The sequence below is a fragment of the Stigmatopora argus genome, chromosome 3, assembly GCF_051989625.1.
Source record: "Stigmatopora argus isolate UIUO_Sarg chromosome 3, RoL_Sarg_1.0, whole genome shotgun sequence".
In the NCBI taxonomy this organism is placed as follows: Eukaryota; Metazoa; Chordata; class Actinopteri; order Syngnathiformes; family Syngnathidae; genus Stigmatopora; species Stigmatopora argus.
The window spans coordinates 3,137,403-3,164,897 of NC_135389.1; the positions used below are offsets into that span (position 1 = coordinate 3,137,403).

The 27,495-nt window shown below is 39.7% G+C and overlaps 1 protein-coding gene across 2 annotated transcripts in view; it reads right to left on the bottom strand.

The window, feature by feature from the left end:
- Positions 1–205: 205 nt before the first annotated feature.
- dnajc24 (DnaJ (Hsp40) homolog, subfamily C, member 24) overlaps positions 206–27,495 on the bottom strand; it is a 39,767-nt gene continuing 12,477 nt past the window's right edge. The window contains exons 4-5 of one of the 2 annotated variants that reach the window (XM_077597405.1): positions 24,700–24,768; positions 206–959 (exon numbers count right to left, since the gene is read on the bottom strand). In XM_077597405.1, the coding sequence (XP_077453531.1) occupies positions 850–959; positions 24,700–24,768 (179 nt within the window). In that variant the 3' untranslated portion in view covers positions 206–849. Of the gene's footprint in view, positions 960–18,676; positions 19,750–24,699; positions 24,769–27,495 lie in introns of those variants that run through there. The other variant, XM_077597404.1, reaches the window with a different exon arrangement.

The following is a 27,495-nucleotide window of genomic DNA, read 5'->3' on the forward strand; positions in this document are numbered from 1 at the left end:
TAGAGGGAATTTAGAGTGTCCAATCAGCCTACCATGCATGTCTTTGGAATGTGGGAGGAAACCAGAGTACCCGGAGGAAACCCATGCAACATGAAAACTCCACACAGGTGGACGTGACCTGGATTTGAACCCAGGACCCCAAATCTGTGAGGGCAACGCGCTAACCACTCGCACCACCGGGCCGCGAAGAACCAACTAAATTACATTGAGTCAAGAGTCTTTATTCTCAGACATGCTATATATATTTATAAGAAAACAATAACAATTTACATTCTAATGAACAATGATCATTATGTTATAAATTTACATTCTAATTAAAAAGATTTACATGATAATCATGAAGAGAATTCAAGTGACAGAATGACACCTTGCCTTTTTAGACAAATACATAGAAACAAAGTCAGAGGGTGAACTGAGAGATAAAGATGATGAAATAAAACCAAATGTAACAGCTGTGATCTAGATTCGTTTTTTCTTTTAGTATGACATCTCTATTTCACCTCAGAGGGGTATTTTGCCACAAACATCTGTGCATCCAAAATGTAATTAAAAAATGGTTTTGTGAATATCTGACAACTTTTCAGAAAGCCCAGAGCTTCAATATAATACAATTACTAGCTGTATTTTACCAAGAATATGCTACAAATTGAGGTCTAACACTATTTTTTTGGCGTACAAATGTATTATCTCCATCAACAATCAATTGAAATGAATTGTATGCTTTTATTGTCATTTTACAAGTAAAATGAGATTTAAAGCTTTCACCACGTATTTTACAAATAACAACAACAAACAGACAAATAAATAGTAAATAAATAAGAAATAAGTAAATAAGTAGTCCAAGTGATATCAGCAGAGCGGAGCATTCTTGTTCCGTCTGAAGTCCAGGAAGAGTTCAATGGTTTTGGAGACGTTCAGGGCCAAGATGTTGAGAGCGCAGCACTTGCTGAGTCTATGGACTCAAGAACAAACAAACAAACACATAGATAATCAATATATAGTAATGATAAATAGATAATCAATACATAGTAATAGATAAATAAGTGCAATTTTCTTTCAGTATATATATATATATATATAATAGTTTTTTGTGACAAAGAAGTATCACTATCAGAGAAAAATCAGAGTTGTAGAAATAACTGGAAACTCAAGAGAGCCATGACATTATGTTCTTCACAAGTGTATGTAAACTTTTGACCACAACTGTATATGTATATATATATATATATATATATATATACATATATATATATATATATATATACACATATATATATATATATATATATATATATACATATATATATATATATATATATATATATATACATATACATATATACATATATATATACATATATATATATACATATATATATATACATATATATATATACATATATATATATACATATATATATATATACATATATATATATACGTATATATATATACATATATATACGTATATATATATACATATATATACGTATATATATACATATATATACATATATATATACACACATATATATATATATATATATATATATATCTATATATATATATATATATATATATATATATATATATATATATAATTATAATCCTAACGGGCCGTATATGGCCCACAGGCCGAGGTTGAAAAACTTGAACACACGATCCGGGGGCGGGGCGAGCGCGCGAAACCTCCGTCTGGCCGTTCGATGGAACGTCCATTCGGCGACCTGTCCGTCTGTCAAACGTCCGTCGGCAAAACGTCATTAGGCGAATCATCCGGCCACGCTTTTTTTATAACATCTGAGCATAACGGCTGTACATATTCTGGAGCAAGAGATTCCGCAATTGGCAAAACTTTGTAATCCAACATTGTAAATGTATATATCTTTCAACAGTTACATGGGAGGAAAGTGAGCAATCTCTCGTTTTATCTGTTACCTCATCTAATTATTGATATAAACAGTGAATGAAACAATGTTAAACAGAAATTCACAAGTTTGTTATTTTTTTTCATGTATTTTTAACTTTATTAAGAGCTATATTTTGTTCCTGTTGTAAGGAGCCCACACAGTGTCAAAAAAGTGTCATTAAAATGTACTGTCTGTATATATATATATACAGGACATTTTAATTTTTATTTCTGTGAAGAAAACAAGAGATGTTTGACCTACCAGAGTGATAACCAAATGACCAATCCATGCTAGCTTTGATGCGAAGCTGCAGACTTTAAGGGCCCATGCTCTCAGTCTTAGAGGCTTTACGTCAAACAATAAAGGCGTAGGGCTGCCCGGCACTTCAAATGCTGGGGTCAGACTGCTCTGCGTACCAAACACAGAAGTGGGACCAGGCCACACATCACATGAGAAGGCCTGCTGGGCCACACACTCGACAAATTCAATTTTAGGCTCCTATTGCTGCTGAGACAACCAACACACAGCAAGGCAGACTTACATCACCTCTGGCAGCTCAAGTGCTCCTTCTGTTGGTGGCTTTTCTCCTTTTCTTTCTTTCTACTGTGGCCAATCACCTTACACCACAAAAGAATGGAGAATCCCTCTCGCTCACAATGCTGTGCCGCAACAGCATGGACAATCCTGTCCCGTTACAAAGCATTACATTCTCTGAGGCTCAGCTTCAATTAGCTGTGCTCTGATACATCTCAATGCAGCTTCAATACCATTTAAATATGACTAAAAACATCTCAATTCAACCTCAGTGCTCTTCAATGCACCTTCAAAACACAGTCCCCACACTTTAGTACGGCTCAGTTCATCTCAATGCAGCTGGAGTAGATCTAAATACTGGCTCAGAACTGGCTCTGAGAGCATACAAAACACCAGATTCACTAACTGTAGTCCCCAGTGTGTTGATTGTTTGTCAGAACCCTCAATTGGTGACAAGCAAAATAGAGAAAAATCCAATAGGTATTCCCAGTCAAGAGTTCAGCTTGACTCATAAGGATGTGGGTTAATCCTGAATTAACAAACTAAATGGACAGATAACGTAATATTGGCTGGATCTTGAATAAGCATTTAGCTTATACCATTGGTGGAAGTGTTTATTGTCCTCTCCTGAACATTTAATCAAAGAAAGAAAAGCACTTAGGGATAAGCTTTAAACTAGTAGTGGACAAGGTTATTGTGATTACGATTTTGTATGATATGCTTTTCTGCAACTGTGTCCATGCAAAGCTCTCTATTTGGTCACCAAAGTTAATGACTCATCATTAACTATATTATCACTCCCCCAGGCCCCCTCCCTCCCAGGAAAAATAGATGAATGCTAATTGAACAAAAATGATTTGTTTAATACATCCTAGTTTTTTTCTCATAATGTGGAATGCATCTCTTTGAAATATATATACATTTTTTACTTTGAATTTGTGTGAATTTAGTGTACGGTTAGCGTGTCAGCCTCACAGCTCTGGGGTCCTGGGTTCAAATCCAGGTCAGTCCACCTGTGTGGAGTTTGCATGTTCAAGAGTCTGCTGTCTTTCTCCCCGCAACTCTCTCGTGTAAATATCTCTATGAGCACTGGGTGGAGCGTTGCATTTTTTTAGTGTTTTTTTCCCAATTAGTCAGTGCAGAATGGTGTACGCGTGGCGGCGCTTGCTCGCCAATACGAGAGCAGTATACTACTTCCCGTTAGCAAGTGGTTATGCGTTATCCTATTTTGAGGACATCATTTTCGGAATATTTTGAAGGGAAGACAAAAGCAAACAACCCTCGATAGGTTCCTTTTAAAAACTGCAACTGAAAGTTAGGGTTGAAGCGGGGCAAATATCGCCAACGCGGGAGAAGAAAGGTATAAAAATTTAAAACAAATTAGAATTAAATTTAGTGTAAGGTTAGATAACATTTATTTTTGTATCCCCGGACGGTTCGTCGAACGGACGCTTCGTCGCCGGACAGTTCGTCGAGCAAATAACGTCGCCGGACATTTCGTCGACGGACAATTCGTCGCCGGACTCGCAAACGATTGTTTTTAAAATAAAAGGCAATAAATAACATTATTTTATTAAAAAGAAGACAAAGGAAATTCACATATTATTCGTTGTCTTCCTTCTTTTTTTTGCTTGGTATTCCCATAGGTTTCATGTATACAGACTAGATTTCCGATACGCGTTGTGAGGCAACAGAGCTAGACGTCGTCGCTGACAATTCGTCGCTGGACTCGCCCACGATTATTTTTATAATAAAAGGCAATAAATAAAATTATTTTTAAAAAAATATATATTAAAAAGAAGCCAAAGGAAATTCACATATTCTTCGTCGTCGTCCTTTTTTTTGCTTGGTATTCCCATAGGTATCGTTTATACAGACTAGATTTCCGATGTGGGTTGTGAGGCAACGGAGCTAAACGTTGTCGCTTTTCGGCCATTTTAAGAACAGGCCCATTCGCTCCTATTAATAGAGTCAATAGAATGTGTTCTTGAAAGGACAATAGATTGCTTGATTTAAAATCAAACGTGTGCGTCTATATCAAAGTCAGAGATGCAGTATTTTTGGCATACTTCATAACAAATATCAGCATCCAGTCAGAATCGTAGCCACATCAATTCGCGATTAAAAAACAAACAGTTAATAGTAATTTAGTGGAGTCACTCAGTGCCCCCGAGAACTCGTCTGTTGCAAGATGTCTCCCTATTTGTTATGAAGAATTCTTTTTGGGGTCTTTCCAAACGTGGAGCGCTCAACGCAGGAGCCGTTTCGTGCGTAGTGTTGCGAGACGAGCACATTTAGCACTTGCACACGCCCAAATGTTAATGTGTTTGTGTTGTTGAGCGAGTTTTTGCAGTTTTATTTTATTTAATAAAGAATATGTAAATTTCCTTTGTCTTCTTTAATAGTGGTTAAGGTTAGGCGAACTGTCTGCCGACGAATTGTCCGTCGACGAAGTGTCCGGTCGACGAACTGTCCAGCGACGAAGCGTCCGTTCGACGAAGCGTCCGGGGACGAAGCGTCCGGCGACGAAATGTCCGGGTACCTTAAATTTATTTATGTTATGTTACGTTCTCTCTCCCCTCCACGAAATCCATCTAATTTTAGTACTATTAAACATCATAAACACTAGTAATTTGTTACTCTGTTAATACATGGCGAATTAGAACAAAATGTTTTTCCATTCCAATAGCCTGTTTTTGGTGTTTTTTTCAGAGGGTTGGAATGAATTAATTGGTTTTAGTTCATTTCTATGGAAAACATTGATTTGAAATACGAGTAAATCGACTTACGAGCTCAGTCTCGGAATGCATTAAGCTCTTATCTCAAGCTACCACTGTATATGGATGTGTATACAGTGGGTCAAATAATTATTTAGTCAACCACCAATTGTGCAAGTTCTCCGACTACACACACACACACACATAAATATAGAGCCCAGAGGAATTCAGTCGTGTCAAATCATAAGCATGTTGCTAATTCATTATTAGGTTAAGACTTTTCCTCCTTTCAGCTAAAAAAAACCTCTCAGCAAGCCACTTGCTTCTTGATATAAGTAGCTTTTAGTGTGCCTCTTTTAACTATTAGAATATGCTACAGACCAATGCTTCTATTGGCTGCAAAGAGATAAATAGATTGGAGCAAACACAAAACACACCTGGTTTCCTAGTTTCAATGTTTGTGTGATTATTGAGAAAGCATTTTTGGGCTTTTGTTAGACACAAACATGAGAGGCAGGAGAATAATTTGTACAGTAGAGCGAAACAAAAGACTTGTTAACAACCCTGATAAATTTGAATGTCCGTAAAAAAGATTCTAGATGTGTGGCTCTTAATTACGTCTTTTTTAATCTCTTCAATTACCAATAGTACCGTATTGGCCCGAATATAAGACAATGTTTTTTGCATTGAAATAAGAGTGAAAATGTGTCTGTAACCCAATAGATAATTGGGCTGACATATTTATTTTCATTAAATAACTGTGTGCAAGTTCCTATAACTTTTTTGTTTGTAATTTCACAGAATTCAACTTAGGGCAATTTAGTTCAATAAAACTTGTCTTATGGACGAAATGAGCGTCACCCCTATGCGGAAGCACCAGCCATATGAAATGTCTGACAATTAGATGAGCTCAACCCCTTCACTTAAGACGGAGAGAGGCGTTGTAGGCTGCTCCAGCACAGAGGCACTGCGTAGGAGAGCGCTGAACAAATTCTAGTATTTAGCAGTTAATATCCTGTAAAACGTTCAACATTCACAACACATCTTTATCGGCGTGGATGAGTTAAGGATTGTGTGCGGAAGGTGAACTTGTGATTTACTCAGTTTGGTAAGTTAGCTTATAGAGCCTCTCGGCGCTACCGTTAGCATTAGCTGGTCAGTACGACCGCTAATACCAAGTTACCGAAGAAAACTGTTAAAATCATTTAAGTATGGCTACAATCTTATTTCACGTTCTCATTTCAAGTCTTTTAAAACTATGTTGATCTATAGAGAAAAGAGGGAAACCGGAGTTCCATGAGCACAGAGGTAGAGGAACGCTTTTGAAGCTTCATGGTGAGTTGAACATGCTGACTGTAGTCGAGTGTAATAGCGTGGGTCCATGTGCACTCGGGCCTGTAGTCTCTGACACTACTATCTACACGACAGTCTGTATTACACTTGTACTGTGAGAAGGCTATTTCATCTTTAATGTGTGGTTTTCACAATGTTAGTTCAGTAATAGCCATGTTTTATACAGGCTAGATTATTTTACCACCCTTGAAATATTTTTGGATCTGGAATCTGGATTCTACCTGATGAGGAAGATGCAGAGCCACCCTTAATACTGATGGACCCTGACTCCTTCCTTACTCCAAGGAGGATCATCCTTGACGCCTTCCTCCTCGGTTGGGTAGGATTGTGAACTGCATCTCCAGTCGAATTCGATCAGAACAAACAGTGCATTTTGACCTTATGCTATGACTTTCTTTTAGGAAACATACAAAAAAAAAAACTTTGAGTGTGTTGTATGCTAGTGAGCCGGCTCAAAGGATAGACTGAATAGTTGTATACTATTTTCAAAACTGTAAATACAATTCTATAAAACTTTTGTGACTCCTGTCAATTGTCCATTCACTAATCTGTTCCTCCCATAGATGAACGTAACACACAAGTCCATTGGGACCCATTTCGTTAGCAGACCACAGGGTTTACATGTCAGTCGTCTCATCTCATTTTCTGAACCGCTTTATCCTCATTAGGGTCGCGGGGGGTGCTGGAGCCTATCCCAGCTGACTCCGGGCCAGAGGCGGGGGACACCCTGAATCGGTGGCCAGCCGATGGTAGGGCACAAGGAGACGGATAACCATGCACACTCAAACCTATGCCTAGGAGGAATTTAGAGTGTCCAATCAGCCTACCATGCATGTCTTTGGAATGCGGAAGGAAACCGGAGTACCCAGAGGAAACCCATGCAGGCCCGGGAGAACATGAAAACTCCATACAGATGGACATGACCTGGATTTGGACCCCATAGCTGTGAGGCCGATGCGCTAAGCACTCGCGCCACCGGGACGCCTACGTGTCAGTCGTCTTATATTCGGGCCAATACGGTAGTTTAAATAGCGTCACCACGTTGTTTAGTGCATTGTGGGATACAGGAAATGTGCATAAACTCGTACAAACTCCAAAAGGAATTGGTTCCAGAACTTTTTTTGTAATGTGGATATTTCATCAATAGAGCCGTACTATTAAAATTCTGTAATTCTTTCCACAGTCCTAAAAATATTATCAACCAAACCCTCTACAAATTTTGTGTCCCACTTTTGTATGAAATATGTGAAAACTGACGAAAAAGAAAGAAAATGATAAGAAAAATATTTATTGATGTACTAAAATGAATAACAGGCATGCAAAATTAGTGCAGTAGTTGTTACAAGGACAATTTCAAAACAAAATAAGGGATACAGGAAATGCCTTTACGTTTTGGGTTTTTTTGTAACTTGAATCTTGTCTTCGTATGTTAGGACAATCATTTGCATATCAAAGGCCCGCAGGCCGTAGTTTGAAAAACTGTACACACAACGCCAGTAATATGCAACTTATTGATATTTTGATATTAGATATTTAGATATTAATGCTCTGACATTGTCAATGCAATCAATGACAAACTCTCTCTCGTGATTATAATTTTGAGAGCGAGCAAATCCGGCGACGAATAACATGTACACATACACCAATAATACACAATTTATTGATAATTTTGATATTAGATATTTAGATATTAATGCTCTGACATTGTCAATGCAATTACAAACGCTCTCTCTCTCATGATTATAATTTTGAGAGCGAGAGATTACCAGGTTGATCACTTTCAACAGTAAACTCTCTCTCTCTCTCTCTCTCTCTCTCTATCTCCCATGATTATAATTTTGAGAGCGAGCGAATCCGGAGACGAATTGTCCGTTCGACAAAATGTCCGGCGACGAATTGTCCGTCGATGAAATGTCTGTTGGACGAACTGTCCGGCGACCAAACGTCCGTTCGACGAAACGTCTGGGGACCAAGTGTCCGTCGACGAAACATCCGGTCACGTGCTAAGAGAGTTGGAAGTGAAAGTGTCTTGCTGTTCAAGGATTATTCGGAATAATCTATGCAGTTTTCTTTAATGTTTTGCATAAACATATTTTCATTGTTCCCACTATGTATGATCTACCGTGAATGCATACTTGACATTAGTCCACATCAGGCCAAATCTGCCCATGAGACCTTCAGTCATGTGTGAGGTGTCAGTGAGGGGTGTATGATCTTATAAAAAAATATACTGTCCTGATCAAATCTTAAAACCAGTTGGTAAATAAGCTAGAATATACCTTAGGCAAATTTGGATCTAAATGAGGTTTTTAGTAGAGCAGATCAGGGGAGGGTGACAAAAAACACTTTGAAAAACGAATTTATTTAAAACAACAAGTAAACTGAAATGGTCTGGAATTTATGGCCATTTGTACATACCTTTCTTGTCATCCATCCCCAAATGTTTTCTATGGGATTTATATCAGGGAACATGGTCCATTGTCCTGTTAAAAAAACCCAGGTGTAATCACACGAACAAGGGCCCTCAGTCATGAGGGATGACTGTGCAACATCCACATAACCAGCCACCGCTTGACGACCCACAACCATCTGAAGCACCAGTGTTCCACTGAAGAAGAAACCTCTTCGCTTTAGCCATCAGGACATAGCTGTATGATGACTGGCAAAAAAATAAATGGAGCAAATTTTGGCTTTTATAGCCTGTGGTCTTATACCTTTGACCAGGCAATCAAAACCCATTTCAGATAATTTTACGTCTATTTTTATTTACAAGTTCCACATGAGGTATTAAGGTGACCACGAGGTGAAGCACAAATGCCTCGCAAACATGCACGGTAGGCTGGTTGAACACTCTAAATCAGGGGTGTAAAACTCTGTTTGGTTTGCAGGCCACATTAATGCCAACTAGATCTCAGCTGGGCCGGACTATTCTTTTTTAACTTGCCGCCATTGATGGTGCTAGATGTCCAATCCATTTTGACTGGGAAGGGAAAATGAACAAACATTGTCACTGAAAGATGAGCCAGTTTAAGTGAATTGGACTTTTATCTTGGTCAATGAGTTAATTTTGAACGCTTTTTTTTTCACTTCCATTTTAGGAGACAGAAGTAACTTCTAGTTGAAGAGTATCTTATGCCCATATTTAGTCATGACAATATAAGTTCCTCATTTCCTTAGTTGAGCTATGTTCTGTGGCCAGATGTGTCCTTGAGTGATACCATCTAGAGCCGGTTTAGACAAAAACTTACTGTATACTGGAAAACCCCATCTGTTGCAAAATTTCAATACTGCCCTTCTGATCGTATAAATGTTGTAAGTTATCTGTGTCTTCACAATTGTGTGATCTACTACAGCCATTGTCTGAAACTCATTTGTCCCCGGAATATTCTGTGACTAAAAGCTTCGAAGAAACTGTTCATCGTCTCCAGCCTGAATTCGGATAACCAACATTCTCATTACCCCAAATTAATTGAACACGAGGAGCAAAAAACACACACATTCCTCCAACAATGTAAATTTTGGATAATTTCCTATTGATTTTTAGGGACTTTCTGGGATGTGTCTTGTTTCCTTTATCTGCTGACTGTTGATTTGTTAGCATTTCCAGGTAACTTTCTGTTGGTTTAGGAGTATTTCAAGGTCCCTTATTAACTCATTCGCTGCCATTGAAGGCACTGTTTTTACAGCAGGGGACAAATTAACGAATGTGATTGTGGATAAGATATTGAGCAAAGTGCAGTAGTGCACACACTTGATCACATACCTCACAAACTTCAGGTTTTACAGCACTTCTTGAAAAAATGAAAGCATTTCTGTCAGGTTTGCCGTTACTCATTCACAAAAGCAAGCATCAAGAAAGAGGAAATACACCCTTTTGGGCTTTCACTTGCAAGGAGCACAGACATTGAGGACCGCTTGGCGCAATCCCCCAACGGCATTTTGCCCTTTTTCTTTTCTCAATTTTTAGTACATTCGGAGGCCTTGATTACATGGAAGACCCAATTCTAAAGCGAGGGGTGGATTACACTATTGGTACGTCAGTTTTCAAAATACAATTACATAATTCACAATCTCACCACTATAGTCAAAACAGAAGGCACAAGCACTCCAAGACGCAATAAGGATGAACAAAATCTCCTTCATTGGTGGCAAGAGATGAAATGATGGCAACTCTTTGACTAAAGCAAGAATTCGTTCAAATTCAGGCAAAGCTTATACTAAATGTAGCAAATGTATGATAAATTATAATGTTTGCATATAATTTCAATATGTACATACAGTGTGAGTAGGCTATAAAGTGCCCATCAGGCAGAGGAAAAATGCGGGCCGGATCGGACCTTCTACACCAGACATGTCCAAAGTCCGGCCCCCGGGCCAATTGCGGCCCGTGGACAAATTTTTACCGGCCCGCGGCCTCTATCATGAAATCAATAATATGTGGCCCGCCAGCACTGTTGACCACAGTATAAAATACATGTGTACAAAAAGCTATTTTTCATTTCACCAGAAGATGGCAGTAGCCCTGTGGCCGCACTCTGGCCGCCGTGACGTGTCGTTTTCAGCACAGCCCATTTCTAACATGGCGTCTGTAAACAAAAAAAGGAAAGTTGACCGCGAGTGCCGCCGCTTCCAGGACAAGTGGAAATTTGAGTATTTTTTCACTGAAATAAGAAACAACTGTGTCTGCCTAATTTGCCAAGAGACTGTGGCTGTTTTCAAGGAATTCAACATCAAGAGGCACTACCAGACGAAACATGATAGCTACGACAAGCTAACTGGGAACAAACGCGGTGAAAAAGTGAAGCAACTGGAAGCTGTTTTAACGGCACAGCAAAGCTTTTTCACAAGAGTCCGTGAGTCAAATGAAAATGCCACAAAGGCAAGCTACGAAGTGGCAACGCTGATTGCAAAGCACTGCAAACCTTTCACTGAGGGTGAATTTATTAAAGACTGTGTAATGAAAATGGTTGAGAAAATTTGTCCCGCGAAGAAGCAAGAGTTTGCCAATATTTGCCTGGCTCGTAATACTGTGGTACGGAGAATTGAAGACGTTTCATTAGATATTAAGAGACAGTTAGAGGCAAAAGGAACTGAGTTTGACTTTTTCTCGTTAGCGTGTGATGAAAGCACGGATGCGTCCGACACCGCTCAGTTACTGATCTTTTTAAGAGGAGTGGACAATGACATGAACGTGAGTGAAGAGCTTCTGGACCTCCAGAGTCTGAAGGGCCAAACAAGAGGAACGGATTTATTTGTTTCTGTTTGTTCCACCGTAGATGACATGAAACTACAGTGGAATAAAGTCACCGGGATTATTACGGACGGCGCACCTGCCATGGCTGGCGAGCGGAGTGGATTATCAAGCCTTGTCTGTAACAAAGTCAGCGAAGAAGGAGGCAGCGCTATTAAACTCCACTGTATTATTCATCAAGAAGTTCTCTGTGCCAAATATATGAAATATGATAATGTTATGAAACCGGTGATAAAGACTATTAATTATATTCGCTCCAAAGCGCTGTGCCACCGCCAGTTTCAACAGTTTCTTCTCGACATCCAGGCTGAATACGGAGATGTTTTGTATCACACCGACGTAAGGTGGCTCAGTCGGGGGTCTGCGCTGCAGCGCTTCTTCTCTCTCAGGGAGGAAATTGGACAATTCTTGACTAAAAAGGGACAACCCATGCCACAATTAAATGATCCTGTTTGGCTGGCTGATTTGGGATTTTTAGTTGACATAACCCGACATCTGAATGCGCTGAACACAAGCCTTCAAGGGCAAAATGCAGTGGTAAGCCAACTGTATTCACACATCAAAGCCTTTCGGACCAAGCTGCTACTTTTCCAAAGACACCTGTCACAGGCGCAGCCCAATACCGCACATTTCCCGTCGCTGCAGGAAATTGTGACCAGTTTCCCACAGATCAATATCAGTGCGCAAATGACAAAGTATGCAGCAGACATCTCATCTCTGGTTGAGGAGTTTCAGCAGCGCTTTCGGGACTTTGCAGCTATTGAAAAGGAGATCACGCTTTTTTCCTCTCCTTTCCCCGTGGACCCTGATGACGCTCCAGACCACCTGCAACTGGAGCTCATTGAGCTCCAGTGTGACGCCGAGCATCACAGTCGGCACCAACAGCTCCCTCTTGTCAACTTCTACCGCCAGCTGGATGAAGGCAGGTTCCAAGCAATTCGGACATTTGCTAAGAAAATGCTGAGCTTGTTTGGCTCCACATACATGTGCGAGAAGACATTCTCCGTTATGAACATTAACAAGAGCCGCATGAGGACGAGACTGAGTGACTCTCACCTGCGTGACGTCTTGCGCATCAAAACCACTGCTCTTGAGCCAGACATGGACTACATACTGCAGTCAAGATCCCAGTATCACCCTTCACATTAGTGCAGGCAAGACCTTTGTTAAGTCCTCCGAGTTGAATAAATTCTTAAATCTCAGTTAATTAATTTTTTTGTGATGGTCAAAATCACAGTTTGAATATGCAGTGATCATTGTTTTGTTTTCAGCACTTTTCCTACAGTGAGCATATAATAGTGAATAATATGTAATGTTTCACATGAACTTAGATATCCTTTATAGTTTTCTAAATTTTTTGTGGTTTGTGATTTCGGTAAAAACCTAAATGTAAAAAAAAATGTAAAAGTATGCCATTTGTAATTAAAAAAAATCCCAAAAAGTTAATTTGTATTTAATGTTAATGGTTCAAAGAATGTCAGGCTAAATAGTCGGCCCCCACACATTTTCACCTTACCAAATCTGGCCCTCTTTGCAAAAAGTTTGGACACCCCTGTTCTACACCATAGGTGTCAAACTCATTCCAGAAGAGGCTGAGTGGGTGCAGGTTTTCGTTCCAACCCACCAAGATGACACCTTTTCACCAATCTGTACAACTGTAATCAGTTGATTGCAGCCAGGTGCTGCTTCTTCCAGCAGACCTCATTGGCCTAACTGTCTGTGCCGTTTCAGTAGGGAGGAAAACCTGCACCCTCTTGGCCCTTTTTGGAATCAGTTTGACACCTGTGCTCTACACGTTTGACACCGTGGCAATAAAATTGTCCCTAGGTATGAGTGAGTGTAAATAGTTGTTTGTCTTTTTTTCCCCAAGATGGCGCCGCTTAAGTGGCAGTAGCGCCGTACGCTCTTACTCGTTTCAGCATATTTGCAGCTTTTATATCTTTTTTATTACATTCTAATATTTCTTAATACTTTCCTTTATACTTTACTTTGTACTTTATACCTTATACTTTAATGTTTTCACGACCTTTACGACTCAACTCCACCCGTCGCGTGTGAGAGGCAGTCATTGTTGTATTAGCTTAATTTCTTTATGCTGGTCCTGGACGTTTTTGGAACCATTAAGCCATTACTCCGCTGTCGTACACACAGGATCAGCTGAGAACAATGCGACAGAAAGAGCAACACCTCGATTCTGCTGGAAATCCCCGCGGTGTTGAAGAGAAAGAGAGGTGCAGAGCTGGACGGAAATGCCGGGAGAAGCGAACCTTCAGACCAGGCATTTCATCTATTATTTTGGGGAACGTGAGATCTCTCCCCAATAAGTTGGAAGAGCTATCACCGCTTACCAGGCTGCATCGGGAGTGTTGTATCATGTGCTTCACCTCCCCCACCGGCCTCTCAGCTGCTGTTGAGCAGGTGATAGGACATCTTAAGATCAAGGCAAGGAAGGCTACCGGTCCTGATGATCAGCTTCAGACTACTTAGGGACTGTGCGGATCAGCTCGGAAGAGTGATTCTGCATGTTTTCAACCTCTGTCTCAATCTGCAGAAGGTCCCCAACTTTTGTAGGCTTCCTGTGTGTGATTCCTATTTTATCTAGGTCTACAATGTATTTTCCTGTGTCTGTGCTTGGTCTCCTCTACCCAAAGAAAATGATAAGGAAAATACAAAAGAAGATATTTTGGCTATCCAGGAAGGGGACTGGGCCTGTATGAAAAATGGTGGGTGAGGGGCGCGATTTTAAAGTGATCTAAAGCTTTCAATTTCTACTTGGAGGTGATGTGTCAGCCACAGTGATTTTGTTGCTTCGCAAATCTTTGCAAGTCTCTGTTGTGTCACATCAATACTCCACCAAGCCCTTCATTTAAACATCAGCTGTCAGGTCCCCCACCCCCAGTTTGGATAATCTCCATTGCTGCTGATCACTTTCGCTGATTGAAATGCGGAGATAGAGAGAGTGAGCGGGTGAGCGAGTGAGAGAGAGCGAGAGAGAGCGAGAGAGAGAAAGCGAGAGAGAGCGAGCGAGAGAGAGAGAAAGAGAGAGAGAAACTAATTAGTCCAAGATTCAGACAATGTATTTTGTCCCTTTTTCTGTCAAACTTGTAACTTTCCTGGACATTCTTTTAACATAGATTAAAGGGGATAAATGATGAGAAATGATCATCATTCAGAGTCTGTCAGCTGTGACCTTTGCTGGCTGAGTGACCAGAGAAAGCAGAGCCATTACCAGTCTTTATCCCTTTGTGTATCTGTCGCAATCCTGCTGAGAGGAGAATAGCTCTATCATTTAGGGTACCACTTCCCAAGTTGGGGTTTGGCCTCCCTGCGGGGTTACAGTATAATTTTTTGGGTCACAGAATTCAGTTTGACAGCATAGACTTGCTTAATTATTTTTAAATTATTTTATGCTTTCTGTGAAGAATAAGCATTCCAACTTGAGACTAAAAAGAAAATGGAACTGGCTATTCTTCAAAAAATGCCATCTACCCTCGTGTCTGAAACACAAAAAAAACATTTTTTATTGCATAAAATGTGTACATTTGTTATGTTTTGATTATGCATCCCAACTGTAATAATGGAAAAAAATTATGGCTTTAGGTGCTGAACATACAATACGAAAGATGTTTACAAGCCGTTTTCTGTTGAGGTTTTTAACATACATAGAAAAAAATCAGCACAAGTGGTATTTCTGAGATACTGTATGAATCTGGCCTAAGAAATATCTGAATCATATATTATATTATGTCCATCAATACTTATCGAATAATTCCATATTGTCTGTTAGCTTCCTTTCCTTGCTTTTCCCCCTGGTTGCACTGTTTCCAGATGTGTGTTTTCATATTGAAGCATTTAACCAATCACATTTCAGCCATTATTTGTTGCCAGGGTGAGAAATCTGCCTCAAGGCCTTCACAATCAGTTCTGCGGGCTCTGCTGCATTAAACAAGCGTCAATAAGACTGCTGCTCCAACCAATCAGATTTCGAGTTGGCAACACCACAATGCATTGTCGCAGGCGTAGGGATACGTCATTGCCTTGTCTCAGGCGTAGGGATGCGTCATTGCCTTGTCGCAGTCGTAGGGATACGTCATTGCCTTGTCGCAGGCGTAGGGATACGTCATTGCCTTGTCGCAGGCGTAGGGATACGTCATTGCCTTGTCGCAGGCGTAGGGATACGTCATTGCCTTGTCGCAGGCGTAGGGATACGTCATTGCCTTGTCGCAGGCGTAGGGATACGTCATTGCCTTGTCGCAGGCGTAGGGATACGTCATTGCCTTGTCGCAGGCGTAGGGATACGTCATTGCCTTGTCGCAGGCGTAGGGATACGTCATTGCCTTGTTGCAGGCGTAGGGATACGTCATTGCCTTGTCGCAGGCATAGGGATACGTCATCACTTTCACCAACTATGATTGGCTAGTGATTAGCCAGAGCTACCAAACTGTATTTGGAGCGAGCTGCACAAGCAAATATATTGTTGTTGATTTAAAGCCATTTTCAAGACGGACTATGCCAGAAATACGACAGGACAGGCTAGACTTTCAGCATTAGCTTCGATGGCGATATAAAAGGAAGAAAGAAAGGAGGATGGATATTGTGTACAGTTAAAAAGGATTTTTGGTGAGTAAAATATGGCTATATTCCTAAATAATATTTCAATTGTGGGCCAAGTTCTGATATCTGAAAAGCTCCAGTGTTTGTATTTAAGCTCTAGTGTTTGTATTAAGCTCCAGTGCTTCTTCTTAGTCATTTCCACTTGAAGTTATTTTCATGAACTACGAAACAGCACTGCTATTGTGAGTTTACCAAAAATAAAACCCAAACATTGCTTAAATAGGTAAAATTCGTCAGCCTTTCTTTTGAATCTGACCATCATTTTTCCTTCCTTATTCCTAAAAGACATACTACTTCTTCTGTATATATAATACATTCCTGTTTTGCACACATTTGCACTGTCACTTTTAACCATCTCATCTCATTTCTGAACCGTTTTTATCCTCATTAGGGTCACGAGGGGTGCTGGAGCCTAACCGGCTGACTCCGGGACAGAAGCGGGGGGCACCCTGATCGGTGGCCAGCCGATCGCACAAGGAGACGGACAACCATGCACACTCACACCCATAACTATGAGCAATTTAGAGGGTCCAATCAGCCTACCATTCATGTTTTTGGGGAGGAAACCGGAGTACTTGGAGGAAACCCACGCAGGCCCGAGGAGAACATGCAAACTCCAGATGGACATGACCTGGATTTGAACCCAGGACCCCAGAGCTGTGAGGCCGATGCGCTAACCACTCATGAATACAAATGAGTGAATCAAATTGCAGCAGCGAGGGAATTATGCCAAAAAAGAGTTCTCATTTCGTATCGAGTTGGGAAAGGCGTAAACAATTGAAGCACACCAAGATGTCTGCACAATCTTGTGCATTCCAAAGTGGTGGCGAGGCTTTGACCTTGGCGGTCATCTATAGTCCTTATAAAGCTGGATTTATGGATGGGTATCTGTGTGTTGATGTTAAGATTCTCTCGCTACGTTTGTCCAAACCGTGTAACGTAGAGAGTTGATTTTTTTTTATGGTGGCCAGAAATGGCTGTCGGATCCTAATAGAAGAGTGATTGCATTTCTTTTAATTTCCTTCTCTAAGTATATAAATTCAATCTTTTATTTGTTAAACACCTATTTTTCAAAATATTTTTTTAATAGCGCAACAATTCTTTTGGTACGCCAGTCCCACCTGCTTATATATTCAGAAAGGCCAACCCTCCCCTTAAGACGAACCAATAACCACCTTATTTTCAAGTGCATCAAGGCGAAAATTATAATTTTATAACCAGTAACTGCACTGGCACCACATGATCATGCATTGGAACGGTGCCAACTGCCATGTGTAACAAAACAATCTCTCTACCAACAGACATTCTACTTGGGTACCAGTGATGGGATGTCTGATGGTGGTGTGAAGGAAATATCCTTTGGGGTCATCTCCCTAAAAATTGGGCAGGGTCGTGTGCCTATGTGGTTCTGATCTTGCCGTTCAATATAGCCGTGGTCAAGCCAACGTTCCAGAAATACAGGGTAAAATGTGGTGTGGTGGTGATCTGCCTCCTACTAGCTGACTGAAGTAAGGTAAGTGAAAGACAGTGAGAGGTAAGCGAGAGGTAAGCGACCTGTATCCACAACAGCAGAATGCCAAATTACAAGTCCGTCACTTGCACTTATTTAGGTCTTTTGCCGAGTAAACGCAGCTGACGACAGGGCCAATGTCCGATTATTATTATTATTATTATAAACACCCGAGTATGGGGCGTAACCCTACTTACATTGATGCTATGGGCGTACCTCGGATTGTGCCGAACAAATACAAATGAGTGAATCAAATTGCAGCAGCGTGGGAAGCAATATTTATCCGTATAACTCCAAACAAAAACGTGGACCGTATCAATTACATTCGCTAATGTTCTGAAGCTCACAAGTTACACACATGCCTTGGACATGGCACTTGCCGAACAGCTCGATGCAACCTCTCTGACAGCATTCCAGAACCGCATTGCGTTGGACATGCTGCTGGCGGAGGATGGGGGAGTTTTTGCCATAATAAAGGACCAATGTTGTAGGTTCGTACCTAACAAAAGAGCCCCCGTTGGATCAGTCACTAAAATTCTCAAGGGAATTCAAATGTTGTCTGAAACTGCACACATTTAGGGATTAACAATCCCTGTTCAAATTTTTATCAGAGAGAATGAAAGGACACCAAGCAGAGCTGAGTATATAGAACAACTCATTTAAAATAAAATGGCAACGTATATACACTGCTTTGGTTGCAGCGGAGCTGGCTGAGTGGATTCATTGAATTTTGGTGTTATAAATGAATGCCACTAATATGAGAGAAAGAAAAAGAAAATGTCACAGACAGCTTTCTGTCCATTTTATTTATTAAAACTATACAACAACAAATGTGCATTGTAACCTCAGCATCTTTTAAATTGCTTTTCTATGCATTTGTAATATCCACTCCAAACCAATTCCCCCTACTAAGATGTATATTGTGCATTGATGTAAATGTTGTAAATTCCCTCCTGTACTGCATGCATTTGTATAAAAAAGACATTTATGCAAAATTATACTGTACTTCACACACCCTACTTCTTTGTCTAGTTAAAATTAAAATATAATCTTTCCACTGAGCATTAGTGTTTAATACAATGTAGTTGACAGTTGTTTGAATGTGACCATAGAATAGTGGTTCTTAACCTTGTTGGAGCTGTCGAACCCCACCAGTTTCATATAAGCATTCACCGAACCCTACTTAAGTGTAAAATAAATTTTGACTTTTTTTTCAAATTCAAGATATGTAAATAATGTATTTATTTACATATTACTTACTTATTACCTATCTATTTATGTCTAAAATGCCTTTCCTATTCCTGCATCCTCACCCTCTTGCTACTGTGACAACGAAATTTCCCGAATACGGGATGAATAAAGTTATCCAATCCAATCCAATCCAATCTTGACTGCTAGTTGTTCGGTGAGTTGGTCTCAGGGGTTTGGTGGAGCGTGCGTGTGTTGCGAGGAATTTACAGTAAATTCCTCGGAGCACAGATTGGCCAAGCAATGTCACGTTATCATCGGCAGCCAGTGATAGTCAAGTGGGGAATGTTATCGTGAATAGACATGAGTCGATTTGTCTTGACCTCCGCGGCAGAGGCTCCACCAAACCCCTGAGACCAACTCACCAAACAACTAGGGTTCGACCGAATCCAGATTAAGAACCACTGTCCTAGAATATTAATTAAATTTGGAATTATTAGTTTTTTATATGCAATAACTACTTCACATAAACACTGAGAGAACAGGTATCACAGCATACAACCACATCTTGACACTTGTCTGAATTCTCTTCATCAATCCTCCTTTGCACCTCTTCTTCTAAAAAGCTAAACTGCCCCCCACAACGGCAGCAGTATTTATATACATGGTCATCTGAAAAGCACACAGAATATACATTAAATTATGATACAGAAAAGATAACAAAAACACTGGCTGAAAACTATTGAAGTGTACTGGCACTGTCCCATATTTACTGTAGGTAAAGCTAGTATAAAGAGTGTGTGTGGATTTTGCAAAGGGCAAATTTTGAACACACCTCATTCCATGAAACACAGATGATAATTGTAACCCATTTGATGAAGCCAGGAATTCCACTTAAAGAAGGTGTATCAGTGTAGTGAAAACCATTTCAGGCAAATACATCTCTAAACTCAAAAGAGGGGTTGGCTACTTTGAAGAAACTAGAACATAAAACATGGTTTACAGCAACTTAACTTTTTATTTTTTGCTCATTACAAATTTTTAGGATGACGGTACTGTGATCCTTTACCACTTCGGGGCTTCAGTACATTGCGTTTTTCATCTTAAGTATAAAAAAAAGTTACCGTATTATCACGACTATTCGGCGCATCATATTTTACGGCGCAGTGTCAGTAACGAGTGCTATTTCTGTATTTTAGACACACAAAGCACGCACCGTTTTTTAGATGCATATTATATATTATATATGGATGAACATCGAAACGCAATAGCACTGGTTACCGGAAGTAGCCTATTTCCGGGTTCCGGTGCACAGTGACTGCTGGGAAATATAGTTCTTGCACGCTACATCCACACGCTAAAAACACGTTTTTAAAAAGGCAACGGAAGCAAAACTGAGTTCGGTTGTACTTTATTTAGACATTTTACAACTTACTCACGTCATCATCACCCACAAATCCATCAAAGTCCTCATTTTCTGTGTCCGAATTAAACAATTGCCCAAATGAGTCTTCCAAAACGCCGGGTCCCGCGGTTGTAGTTCTTAAGCCTCCGGGAATGACGGCAAGCTCCGAGTTATTATATATAATATATATACATAGTACACAATCTAGCTTTGAATGCTGTTGACGCCAACATTTAGCGGCAGGATTTCTTTTGTAAATACAGCCGAAATGACGGCCAGCACCAAATTAGTGTGGTCGCCGTCATACTAACTGTATTGAAGAACTGGCTGTATTAAGAACTCTATATCCCAGCAGTCACTGCGCAGTACTTTATATACAGGAAAATAGTAGAGTCGGGGGCTGGTTTCCGTAGTTGTCCTATCGACTGATTTATTTTATTTTATCGTGATAACAATTTTAGTATTGGTCCATATATAAAGCGCACTGGATTATACGGCGCCCTGTCTATTTTGGAGATTTTTTTTTACTTTTATGCGCGCCTTATAGTCGTGAAAATACGGTAATAAAAATGTCAAAATCCACGCTGAAACTCGCAAGTGGAAGACAGGGATTAGAAAATGGTGTAAGTCACATCTTTGCTTCTTTGGCGCTGAAATGGGTGACACTCAGTGCTGAAGAAGAAGCTATATTTCCGTAGAAGAATGATGCGTGGAATATTATGAAGAGCCGAGATGCACGATGTCTTGCCATTTCGTGTTTTGTTTGAATTTGATTTATTTAATAAGGGACAGCACATATTAATAAATATATTCATATTCATGTTAGTGAACATTCATTCATTCATTTTCTGAACCACTTTATCCTGACTAGGGTCACAAGGGTGCAGGTTGGCTCTATTTGCCCCGCTTCCATCCAGACTTTCAGTTGCAGTTTTTAAAAGGAACCTATCGACGGTTGTTTGCTTCTGTTTCCCTTCAAAATATTCCAAAAATGATGCACTCAAATGTCCTCAGAATAGGATAACGCATGGCCACTTGCCAACGGGAAGTAGTATACTGCTCTCGTATTATACTGTCGTAGTATACTGCTCCGCCACGCGTCCACCATTCTGCACAGACTAACAGGGGGAAAAAAACACTGAAAAAATGCAACGCTCCACCCAGTGCTCATAGAGACATTTACACGAGGGAGTTGCGGGAAGAAAGACAGCAGTCTCTTGCATCGGCTGTATGATCGTATATCAAAATTTGTCTCGTATCTTAAGGTATATATTTGCTCGAATTTTACTTGTATCTCAAATTGCTCATATGTCGGGGCACTCGTATGTCTAGGTATTATATATATATATACACACACACACATATACATATATATATACATATATATATATATACACATACACATACATATACACACATATATATATATATATATATATATATATATATATATATATATATATATATATATATATATATATATATATATATATATATATATGTGTGTGTATATACAGTGGGGCAAATAAGTATTTAGTCAACCACCAATTGTGCAAGTTCTCCTGCTTTAAAAGATTAGAGGGGCCTGTAATTGTCAACATGGGTAAACCTCAACCATGAGAGACAGAATGTGGAAAAAAAACTGAAAATCAGTTTGATTTTTAAATAATTTATTTGCAAATCATGGTGGAAAATGAGTATTTGGTTAATACCAAAAGTTCATCTCAATACTTTGTTATGCACCATTTGTTGGCAATAACGCAGGCCAAACGTTTTCTGTAACTCTTCAAGCTTTTCACACACAGTTGCTTGTATTTTGGCCCATTCCTCCATGCAGATCTCCTCTAGAGCAGTGATGTTTTGGTGCTGTCGTTGGGCAACACAGACTTTCAACTCGCTCCACAGATTTTCTATGGGGTTGAGATCTGGAGACTGGCTAGGCCACTCCAGGACCTTGAAATGCTTCTTATAAAGCCACTCCTTTGTTGCCCTGGCTGTGTGTTTGGGATCATTGTCATGCTTAAAGACCCAGCCATGTCTCATCTTCAATGCCCTTGCTGATGGAAGGATATTTCCACTCTAAATCTCTCAATACATGGCACCATTCATTCTTTCCTTTACACAGATCAGTCGTCCTGGTCCCCTGGCAGAAAAACAGTGCCAAAGCATGAGGTTTCCACCCCCATGCTTCAAAGTGGGTATGGTGTTCTTTGGATGCAATTCAGTATTTTTTCTCCTCCAAACACAACAACCTGTTTCTACCAAAAAGTTCTATTTTGGTTTCATCTGACCATAACGCATTCTCCCAGTCCTCTTCTGGATCATCCAAATGCTCTCTAGCGAACTCCAGATGGGCCTGGATGTTTACTGGCTTCAGCAGGGGACACGTCTGGGAGTGCAGGATCTAAGTCCCTGGCGGCGCATTGTGTTACCGATAGTAGCCTTTGTTACTGTGGTCCCAGCTCTCTGTAGGTCATTCACTAGGTCCCCCATGTGGTTCTGGGATTTTTGCTCATCGTTCTTGTTATCATTTTGACGTCACGGGGTGAGATCTTGCATGGAGACCCAGATCGAGGGAGATTATCAGTGGTCTTGTATGTCTACCATGTTCTCATAATTGCTCCCACAGTTGATTTCGTTACACCAAGCGTTTTACCTATTGCAGATTCAGGTCTTCCGAGCCTGGTGCAGGTCTACAATTTTGTCTCTGTTGTCCTTTGACAGCTCTTTGGTCTTGGCCATAGTGGAGTTTGGAGTGTGAGAGACTGAGGTTGTGGACAGGTGTCTTTTATACCGATAATGAGTTAAACAGATGCTATTAACACAGGTAACGAGTGGAGACCCTGTTAGACCTCGTTAGAAGAAGTTAGATCTCTTTGACAGCCAGAAATCTTGCTTGTTTGTAGGTGACCAAATACTTATTTCCCACTCTAATTTGGAAATAAATTCTTTAAAAATCAAAGAATATGATTTTCTGGTTTTTTTTCCCACATTCTCTCTCTCATGGTTGATGTTTACCAATGTTGCCAATTACAGGCCTCTCTAAACTTTTAAGTAGGAGAACTTGCACAATTGGTGGTTGACTAAATACACACACACACATACATAGCTACAGTGGCAGAAGGATCTCCCTGTGATGGAGTTACGTGAGAATGACGCAGAGCTGCCAACCTCCGTCAACCCCATTTCAGGAGTACCCTTGTCCCATGAATGCGATAAGCAAAATCGATATAAAATTTAAAAAAAAATACAGAGGACAATTTAAATCAAACTTTTATCATCATGTTTTTACATTAATTAAAATATTGTGTTTTTGCAAACTATTGAAAAAGTACAGCATAATGAAAATAACTATCTTTTTGTTTGGGTCCTTCTACGCGTGTTTTACTGTCATTAATTCCACCATGTGTCACACTGAAGTCTCACTTGCATGTTGTGCAATGTGCAAATGTCGGTCCTTTTGGAGACGGGTTCAGCATTGGATATTTCAACGAATACAAACCAATAAACTTCTGCGAGTGTCTGGGTTTCTTAATAGAAGTTTCATACAAAATGCCATCCATTTTGCGCTTATCCCGAGCTGGTATATTGGTAAGACTTACCAGTTCTGTGTGTACTCATACTTCCTTTAGAACAACACCGGAAATGATAGGATTTGTTTCAAAACAAAAAACTGGTGGTTTGGTCAGCCTTAATAATACTTCCCTTAAGAAAAAAACTAAAATGAAAATGTTAAAGCGATAGAGGCACCTATGCATTCGATTCCGACTCAATTGCCACGCTGAAGTTGCATAATATGAATCATTTGTCAGAACTTGTAACTCGGATGATTCACAATACACTCGTGTTACCGAATTCAATCAGTTTTTAGTGCACTTGAATCAAATGCGGAATTAAGATGCGGAAGCCGTAGCGATGTTGTTAATTTCGAGGCATTTAAATTGGAAATGTAGTACTTTTCCGAAATGGTTGAAAACGGCTGAAATAAAAATAAAAAAATGAAAGTGACAATTTTTGGGGATTTCCGTAAGTTTAGGGAGGTTGTCAGGAGTACGGGAGTTTGCGTTACTTGTCAACTCCGGAAAATCTAGAGAAATTGGCAGTTCTGTCGATGTAAAGTCTCACAAATCAGATAACTCATATCAATGTCCTTAAATAGTTTTTATGTTGATGACCATATTAATAATTACAGATTAAGGTCATGTGCACTTACTTACCTTGGTCCCACGTCATGTCTTTTAAAGAGACAACAGAATCAACTGGCCAGTCTTGTTTGAATTCTCGATCTGAAGGGTCAGGAATATAAAAACAACAACAATTGTGTAAGAGATGTGGAATATGCAATCTAATCTCATAATTATTAGTTTGACGAGGATTTGTCCTAAGTAGCAGGATTTGAGAGTAATTGTCACGCGAACCTTCTGTCACATCGGTAAAAGTACAGAGAGAAATATTACAGTCACAAAAGATTAAAATCAACACCTACTGATCATTAAACCAAATTGCATAAATGAATGAATAGACAGGTGAACAAATGTTCACACTTGGTTTTAACAGTTCAGTTGTGAGGAAAAGTCATTATCATGTTGTTAACTTTGACTGCGATAATGATGAACGATGAATAATTAGTGCGAACCTTTGCTCAGGCTTTAAGTAGGATATAAACATTGCTATGTATAAATGCTGCTGAAATTAAAACGTGGAAAAGTTTATGCCTCCCTAACAGTATTTTTTGTATTTCATCTTGAGTTTAATTAGTTTTATTCACGACTACAGTAAGTACGTTAACCAGAAGAATGTCTTACTATCATCCTAGAAAATCGTAACCACTATTTTACCATGTTTCTTTGTATTCGGCACATCTGATCCAGGGAACTGCTAAACATTATTGTTTTAGTCTTTATATGTACAGTGCCTTGTAAACGAGGCCATCATTCCCCTTGCCAATTTTGTTCCATTCTAACCTGTAATTTCAATAATTATCTGAATATTTTATGTGGAAAAAAATGCACAGACACTAATCTAAGTTAGTGAAGTGAAATTAATGTGTAAATATGTATATAATATGTGCGGGGGACATGGAGTCTGAGTGGATCATGTTCCACGCTTCCATTGCTGAGGCGGCAGACCGGGGTTGCGATAAGAGAGGGATAAATAATTGGAAGTTTTACAGTTGTTTAAAAAGGAAGGGGAGTTATTACAGAAAACCATAACAAAAAAATCACGAAACCACGAAACCACAGAGGGGAGATGAAGCTAAGATAAAAAACAAGAAACACGGGCAGCGCAATGGTCAATTTTCAGATATGGTGCCATCAGGTTTATATCCTTTCATCAACGGTAATGTAAAAACTTCGGGGGATGTGGACCTAGATGAAGGAAGTCATTCTCTTGTGTCGCCGGCTGAAAGGATGCCAAGTCCGCCACAATACTGCAGCACCGATAGAAGAGACCCAAAGCCTAAAAAGTCAAATGTGCTGGATTGTCATGCTGTAAGAGATCAAGCGCTCAGAAAAATGACAAAGCAAGCCGGATATTCTTATTGGGTCAATCTAGAAAACGAAAATGAAAGCAAAGAGAAAAAAAGTACTACAATTCAAGAACTTGAGAATGAAATAGATGGTGCAATTCAGAAATATGTGCCGGGCAAAGTGACAGAAGAGAAAGACAGACTAACCAAGGTAGCATTAGGAGAAAGGCGAAGTAGAAGTGGGAGCAGAAAAGAAAAGTGCTGGGAGGTTGTTATGAGTCAGCCAATGAGAGCCCAGTATGGAGGAGGGAGCTTCTAAAGTGAGAATCAATGCATCCGTGACAATATTTTAGCAAAATATCAAATTATTCAATTTGAAAAAAGTAATAAGTCTATCTTGATGAGAACTTGATGCTTTATAATTGCAGAAATTACAATTTTCTTACCAGACGTTTAGGATGTTGTGGCAGCCACATTGCTTCTAACGTCAAAATATCTAAGTACTTTCGATGGTTCATATTACTCCAATAGTTGTCTCTTTCGAACAAGAAATACAACAGAAAAAAAATCAAAATCAAGGTGGAAGTTTTTGTATTTCAAAATCAAGGTTACTCGCGTCTGGCGAAAAAAATAAAAAGGCAGCGCCCCGACCTCACTAAATTGGCTGTGCCCCGACCTCCCTAAGATGGCCGTGCCCCGACCTCGCTAAGATGGCCCTGCCCCGAGCGAGCAGTGACGGGAACATTTTGCGTTTTATGCAAGATAGATTTCATTCATAGACGTCAAAATTAATTTTGTTAAGCGATTTATCTGTTTAATTTTTCTTGACCGTATAGGCATTCGCTTGCGTTGTGACATCACAGCGCACGCCTGGGCGCCATTTTGCAATGAAGTCATCGTGTCGCCTCATTGTGTCACGGCATCGTCAATTGCAGTTTTTTTTGTATGTCGTGTTTTTATGCGCATATAAGCCGTACCCTTGATTCAGTCTTAGTTTTATTGTCCGACAAAAGCGGCGTATATGCGAGTAAATACGGTATATACATATATATACATACCGTATTTACTCGCATTTAAGCCGCCCGCGCGTGTAAGCCGCACGCTGAAAATTGCCTTTAAATTGTTGAATTTTACAATTTCTCGCGTAAAATCCGCCCCCCATTCACATTTTTCACCTCCACATTCAAATGTGTTACTTTGAAGGGAAAATCATCACAAGTGGTATTTCTGAGATACTGTATGAATCAAAAGCACATTATTAGGGTCAATATCATAAGGAAGTTAATATGCCTGTATTTGTAAATGCAAAATATCAAATTATTCATTTTGAAAATAGAAATAAGTCTATCTTGATGAGAACATGATGCTTTCTAATTACAGAAATGGCAATTTTCTTACCAGACGTTTAGGATGTTGTGGCAGCCATATTGCTTCTAATGTCAAAATATATAAATTCCTTCATTGGTTCATATTACTCCAATAGTTGTCACTTTCAAACAAGAAATACAACGGAAAAAAATCAAAATTAGCGAGTTGCTTAGCA